At 36.1% G+C, this 7,805-nt stretch overlaps 1 protein-coding gene across 2 annotated transcripts in view; it reads right to left on the reverse strand.

Annotated features, from left to right (window-relative positions):
* The window catches only part of LOC106868884 (integrin-linked protein kinase), an 83,491-nt gene that overhangs the window by 44,251 nt on the left and 31,435 nt on the right, over positions 1–7,805 (reverse strand). For both annotated transcript variants that reach the window (XM_014914335.2, XM_014914336.2), the window contains exon 2: positions 2,090–2,255. In XM_014914335.2, the coding sequence (XP_014769821.1) occupies positions 2,090–2,255 (166 nt within the window). The remainder of the gene's footprint in view (positions 1–2,089; positions 2,256–7,805) is intronic.

Consider the following 7,805-nt stretch of genomic DNA (forward strand, 5'->3'; position numbering starts at 1 on the left):
GCACCATTTGAGCGTGATCATTACCAGCGTTGCCTTACTGGCACTTGTGCCGGTGGCATGTGAACAAAACATTCGAGCGAGGTCGTTGCCAGCGCCGCTGGACTGACTCCTGTGCAGGTGGCACATAAAAACACCATTTGAGTGTGGCCATTGCCAGTACCACCAGACTGGCCCTCGTGCCAGTGGCACATAAAAGCACTCACTACACTCTTGGAGTGGTTGGTGTTAGGAAGGGCATCCAGCTGTAGAAACTCTGCTAGATCAGATTGGAGGCTGGTGCAGCCATCTGATTCGCCAGTCCTCAGTCAAATCGTCCAGCTCGTGCAACCATGGAAAGCGGATGTTAAACGATGATGATGATGACATATATATATATATAAACTTTTATTTACATACATATATGATGATGGCTATCCACTCATGACTGAGGAAGACCATTAAGAACATTGTGAACCCAGACAAATTCATACTCTACACTAGTGGCTCTGCTTGTGACTAATGAGTCCAACTCTTGAGAAACATAAAGGTCCACAAATATTGCAGACCAAATTTACCCCATTAACTACACTGGTGGTGCATTTTTGAGCAGCTCACTTAAATTCTGCCTGAAAAATGCGTGCTTTTTTTCCTTTAAAAATACCCACTTTTTCTTTTACTTGTTTCTTCCATTGGTGTGGCAATGATATGTGTTGCTTCCTCAATTGACCTCCCATATTTCACTTGCCATCAATGAGAGCTTTACACAATTCTTAAATCATAGTCTTGGTTTCTGCTGGGGGTACTTTCCACAAACAAGTTTGCCATGTAACATCTGCATAGAGATCCTCCAACCATCAGCCCAATCAAGGTGTCCAGTCCAATGTATACAGTGCACCTCAATACCCAAAATGGATGTTAGCTCCTCTCAAGGCCTCTGTATCTGGAATCTGCAAGGACCAGCCAACATTCAGAATGTATGTCTGATGAAAGCATCTCTGATGAAAGCATTCAAGGATTCTTTATGTGATGCTTGTAAAGGGGTTCATATCTCACATGGGTAAAGAAACAACATCAACACACATATATAGTACATAGTGATGACTTATTGGGAATAGACACAAGATTCAAGAACCCTGAAGGAATTGGTTACTTTCTGAAGCCTTAAAGATATTTCACCATCTGGGGAGTGAGAATGGCTGAATGTGCTGCCCAAGTAGACAAAATTGTCAACCACTTGCAGTACTATTACTTCAACTAAGAGATGGTTTCATATACGGATTTCCTGATGCAGGCTGGAACATATGCATATACACATATACATACATACAGACAGACAAACTGGAACCAAAGAAGTCAGTTGATCAGAGACAAAATCACAATGGTTATATAGGATCAGACCTACTACAATGGTCAGTAATCCATTACAATTATCACAAAGCCATTGTACCTCCTTAATCTCAACCTCCTAATATAATGATAAGCGTAGTGTTTTTATATATTTGTATGTATATATATATATATTTGTTCAAAATCACACATAGGAGTGAATGGTGAAGTAGGAGGAGAGAAAATAGTAATTCAGTGAAGGGGAAGTAGTGTGAGTGGTAGCCATGATTGAGAGGGAGTGAGAGAAAGTAATAGCAATGAAAGAGAGGAAGTGGCAAAGAGAGCACCATGTATCTTCTACAATAATAATCTACTATAATAATACTCTTGTGTATTTCTCCATCACAACATATGAATGAGCAATCATTATAGCACAATCCCATGGTCATTCATGACCAAAGGGGATCTTTACCCTTTACCCTTTTACTTGATCGAGATGTTTATCTTTATCAGTCAGTTCAACTACAGAAAGTGGGGTACTGTTTCTAAGTAAGGACACAATACATTTATGGTTTGAATTTATGATCTTGTGACCAACAGCTCACATATTAACCATGCAGTGAATGTCTTGGCTCAAAGTACATCAGGCATAAGAATACTAATGCATTTATAGAGGTCGGTTAACAACATATCTATTTGGTCATTAATACAAATTCATTGAAAATCTTCAAGTAATGCTCACAATAGTGAAATATCATTAAAAAAAAAACAAAGATGTATTTACCCTCATAGCAATTTCTTTTTGTCCGTGACTACAAGCAAGATGTAGAGCAGTATCATCACCCATGTTTGTGGCATTGATACGTGCTCCTCGTGCAATTAGCATATCCACGATATTGAGGCGGCCCTCCTTTGCAGCCCAATGCAAAAGACTAAATTGATGGTCATCTCTAGAGGGAAAGAAAAAGAAAAATCACATGTTATCACACAAATTTAATCACATGAGGTCATCAAATAAGAATACAAAATACAATTCATTCTGGAGCACTGTTTGTTAACTCAATAGTTCATTATATGAATAATTGAAATACATATAAACTGGGGTAATTTGTTCTAAGCCACACCCAAACTCCATATAAAAAGCATGAAATGATGTTTTATTTCTCCATCCATCAATTATGAAGACATAAATATATACATATGTGTGTGTGTGTGTGTGAATATTGCACATGCATTTTTCCCCTTTGTCAATTCATGGTTATGTATTTAGTAAAAGACTGTGAGAAATATTGATATTTTCTATACAACACATGAAATTTGCAACCATAAAGTACAAACATGGGCATTAACAATCATCTGTATATGCTCCCTTAGTCACTTACATGCATAATCTATTTGTGATTTGTTGTTCAAATTTCAGTTCATTGGCTGAATATAACTTTCTTCAGGAAAATTGTCTGCTACACCATTCATTTAGCATACCATTTATAGATGCTCTCCTAACACTTATGATGTATGTGCTTAGTCCACTCATGGTCTGTTGTTCAAATTTCAACTCACTAAGTGAATGGGCTCCCAGTCACTTGTACATATGTGTAGTCTGTGCTACATTGATTGGATTTCAGCTTATTATGCGAAGTTAATTTTCTTCTGGAAATTTTTTTGTTACACAATTTGTTCATTTAGAGAAACCTATATACATAGATGCCTCATCTCATTACATATGAATTTCTAAAAACTAAACCAAAATATTTTGGAGCTGCATTTATCTTAATGGCTTGATCAGAGACAGTGCTGAAACTGAAGAAACTACAAACATGGAAGAATTATTCTAACCATTAGTCTTCCTCAAGTTGTTACAACCAAAATATGTTTCACCAGATCACATCAACAACCTCTGCTCCCCACCCCACTCCCCATTAGATGTGCTCAGCCCTTAATTTCATGTTATGTGTCTTTGCCAATGACATAAGTGTGGTTTCACACACACACACACACACACACACACACATGCAGCAGCAGCATGGTTAAGAAATGGCTTGCCTGCCATGTGATTTTGAGTTCAGTCTCACTGAACTCTAAGCATGGCACTTTAAGCAAGTGTCTTCTACTGTAGCTCTCGGCTAATCAAAGACTTATTAACAGATTTGGTTTGTGAAAACTAAAAGATGCCCGTTATACATATGTGTGTATGTGGAACACTATGTAACTATAATAATATGAAAGTAAAAATGCTTAAAACTAAATGCACTAATCCCCTAAGAACCCTCTCTCAAAATGTAACAGTGAAAAGCATGTTAATGTAAAACTTATCTTCACTGCAGAGAATACAATTCGCAAGTATGAATGATGAAAAAGTAAATATATATTCTTTAGAGTTACTTTTTTTTTAAGAGTTGTCCCCAAAAGTGGTTAGGAAATTAGCCAGTGACAATAGATTTAGTTTTAAATTTTTGCACCTTCTTTTAGTTGAAAGACTCTAAGAATGTTTCCAAATATATAACTTGTTTCTAGTGAATAAACATTGATGTGACATGAAGAAGGTTTAGGAGTCAAACAGTTATTAATATCATGGTAGTAGTCTTTTAGGAATTTACTTGGAATCACAAACAGGTGATTTCTACTCGTCTGGCAAAGCAGATAATCCAACACAATTACAGAAACTAAGATTACAAGAAAATTGGTGATGCATATGTTAATACACACACACGCACACACACACGTGCGCGTGCACACACACACACACGTGCGCGCACACACACTATAACCGTAAGGCTCTGATTTCCAGTACTCGAGTTGCTTGTTTCTGATCATCAGCTGGTGAACTGACCTTGGTTTCTTTTGAGTGAAGTGACAGCATAATTTACTGAAGAACTTATTCAAAATAATCATCTGAAGAAACATATTTCACACCTTTGATGAACAATAGTGATTAAGCAATAAGTTAATCATATCATCTCATTAATGAACAACAGGTGTAGAAACACTTGTAGTGTTTGGAATAAAGATTGTCGTTCAATCCATTTTCTCTACTATGGATTCCATACACACACACATTATACATACACACACACACATATATATAAACACACACACACACACACACACACACACACACATATATATATACATACATAAACACACATATATATTTACATACATATATAAACACACACACACACACATATGGTATTGCATTAAATACTTTAATCCCTTTTATTTCAATACACTTTTCATAGATATTAAAGTTAATATGAATATAAATGAATTGATAATATTATAATATATCATTAATGTAAACCAACCACATTTTTTCAAACAAAGTATCAAAAATGATGCTGGTTTCAAATTTTGGCACAAGGCCAGCAATTTGAGGGGAGGGACTAAGTTAATTACATCAACTCCAGTGCCCAACTAGTACTTATTTTATCGACCCTGAGAGGATAAAAGGTAAAGTCAACTTTGGCAGAATTTGAATTGAAAACAGAGATGGACGAAATGCCACCAAACATTTTACCAGGCACAGTAATGATTCTGCCTTTAGTATCAAAAGAAATATTAAACACCATACCATAAATTCCAATCTTTGACTAAATGTATTATACTCTGCAAGCAATTTACTTGACCTGGATTTTCAGTTTGTACAGATATTTTTCTTCTTTTAAGATAAACCATCTACAGATATACCCTCTGTTAGCCGGTATTCACATGAGTACTGATTGAAGATCTACCTCAGATTTTTAATTCCTTTTTATCTGATATACATACATTGTGCGCGCGCGTCTGTCTGTCTGTCTATCTATCTATATCTACATACATATATATATATATATATATATATATACACACACACACACACACATTATAACAATTTCCTCTTTCGATTTCTCAGACCATCAAACTAATAATAATTTCTATTGTGACTTTGTTTCATTTTGTCTTTATTATTTTTATTTCTTCAACAAACAAACAAACAAACATGCACATGCACATACATTCATACATATGTACACACACGAGAGATTGATGCAAAAAGAAACACAAGACAGAAAAGGAGAGATATTTCTATCTCTGCGTGTGTGTGCGCGCGCGCGCGCGCAAAGAAAGCGAGCGGACAGACATATTTAATAGGTGTGTCATAAGAAATTGAAGGAATATATTAAAAAAAAAAACAAAGATAAAATATTACAGAAGGAATTTTTGTAATATTTCAGTAAACATCTTTCGGTAAAAGAGGAAGTTATTTCCGCTGAATATGAACTTTCATTCATTTCAAGGGAATAAACACTTAACATTTCACAAATATTTACATAAAAGCTACAATAATGGAAATGGTGAGGGAGTTGAAGATTTAATCCAGGTTATTTGACTGCCTTGCAACTAGAGATGATTTAATATTTTAACATTTAAACCAGTCATATCCAGCCAAAATATTTTACTTGTTTTATGTTCAAACTAGCCACATCTGGCCCCCTCCCACCAACTCTATAATATCATTCTAAAAAAATCTGCAATTACTCCATAAAAATCTCAAAGCTCTGAGATGAATGATTAATTCAAAATAATGTGAATAAATAAGCATTACATTTAACAGAATAACCTGAATGCTAAAGAGTTAAAGAATTTTGGGTCAGTGTAGTTTCCATCATCCTCATTATTGTTCTAACAACCACTTTTCCATGCTTGCATGGGTCAGATGGAATCAGTTGAAGGAGGTTTTCTACAACCTGATGCTCTTCCTGTCACCAACCCTCACTTATTTCCAAGCCAGATAATATTTCCCCATGACTGGACATGCCTTTCACACATGATTGGAAACAAATGTGACTGGTTGTATGACAATACAAGGAGTTATGCATGCATGTACATACATACACACACACATGCATGTGGTTAAGAAGCTCGCTTTGCAAACCACAAGGCTTTTGGTTCAGTCCCATGGTGCAGCACCTTGGGCAAGTGCTTCTACTATATAGCCCAGAGCCAAGCAATGCCTTATGAGAGAATTTGGTAGACAGAAACTAGATACTGTGTGCAAGCCCATTGTATACATCAACAAAATGGGTTGGTTAGAAGATGATGATCGATTAGTAGAACATCATCATCATCATTGTTTAACGTCTGTTTCCCATGCTGGTATGAGTTGGACGGTTTGACTGAGGTCTGGAGAGCCAGTGGCTGCACCAGGCTCCAATCTGATCTGGTGATATTTCTACAGCTGGATGTCCTTCCTAACGCCAACCACTCCAAGAGTGTAGTGGGTGCTTTTTACATGCCACTGGCACAGGAGCCAGTCAGGTGGACCTAGCATCGATCACATTCAGATAGTGCTTTTTACATGTCACCAGCATGGAGGCCAGTCAGGGGGCACTGGCATCAGCCACATTTGGTTGGTGCTTTTTACATGCCGCTGGCACAGGAGCCAGTCAGGTGCACCTGGCATCGGCCACATTCGGATGGTACTTTTTACATACCTCTGGCATGGGAGCCAGTTAGGGGGCACTGGCCACAGCTATGATTTTGGTTTAATTAGCAAAGCAGGGTTGATTAGCAGAGGGCAAATGTGAAATGTGAGACATTAAAAAAAAAAATGGGTGCCTGAATTGTATGGTTTTCTCTCAACAAGCAATCTTTGGAAACAGCAGCAGAATAAGATGAAGACATGTCATACCATTTTACTGGCTTCAAATAGCTTCTAATCCCAGCCCTAACAGATGTTTATAGACGATTCTACATTACTGCTAACCTTAAAATAAAAAAATAAAAATAAAGAAATAATATTCACCCATATAACATATACCACTCCACCTCTCGCTATTTCTTTACACATCTAAATCTAACAGCAGTATTTTTAGAACAGAACACTATTTATAATATTTATCCATCCCAGTTCAGGTACTGCTACTTTTTTTTCTTTTAGTTCATTTGTTTTTGTTTCTTTTTTTGCTACCCAAAGGCAAAACAGATGAAAACTGATTATATGATATAATCTATATATATAAAAATGAGAATGTGTGTGTGTGTGTGTGTGTGAATCCCTAAAACTCGAGAACTACGCAACCAATTTCATTCAAGTTTTACACATGCCTTACTTAGGGTTCCAGTTGTGTTTTAGTCAAAAAAAATTTTGAACTTCTTGTAGAGTTCGAGCCCACGGCAACATAATATCTCCTCCATTATTTAAGTATTACGTGTCAAAAGTGAAACAAAAACACTCATGTCAAATACTTTCACTTCAAAAATGAAACTATTCCACTAACTGAAACAATCACATTTCGATACTGTAATGACAGATACTTTCAGAGAGAGAGAGAGAGATGTATATGTATACATATAGATGTATATGTACACGTATATGTATAGATATATATATAGATATAGATCTATATGCATACATGTATATGTATACATATGTGTAGATGTATATATATATAGATGTACATGTAATATGTACACATATATACATATATATACATGCATACAGATATCTATACATATAT

The sequence above is a fragment of the Octopus bimaculoides genome, chromosome 16 (assembly GCF_001194135.2).
Source record: "Octopus bimaculoides isolate UCB-OBI-ISO-001 chromosome 16, ASM119413v2, whole genome shotgun sequence".
NCBI classification, from domain to species: Eukaryota; Metazoa; Mollusca; class Cephalopoda; order Octopoda; family Octopodidae; genus Octopus; species Octopus bimaculoides.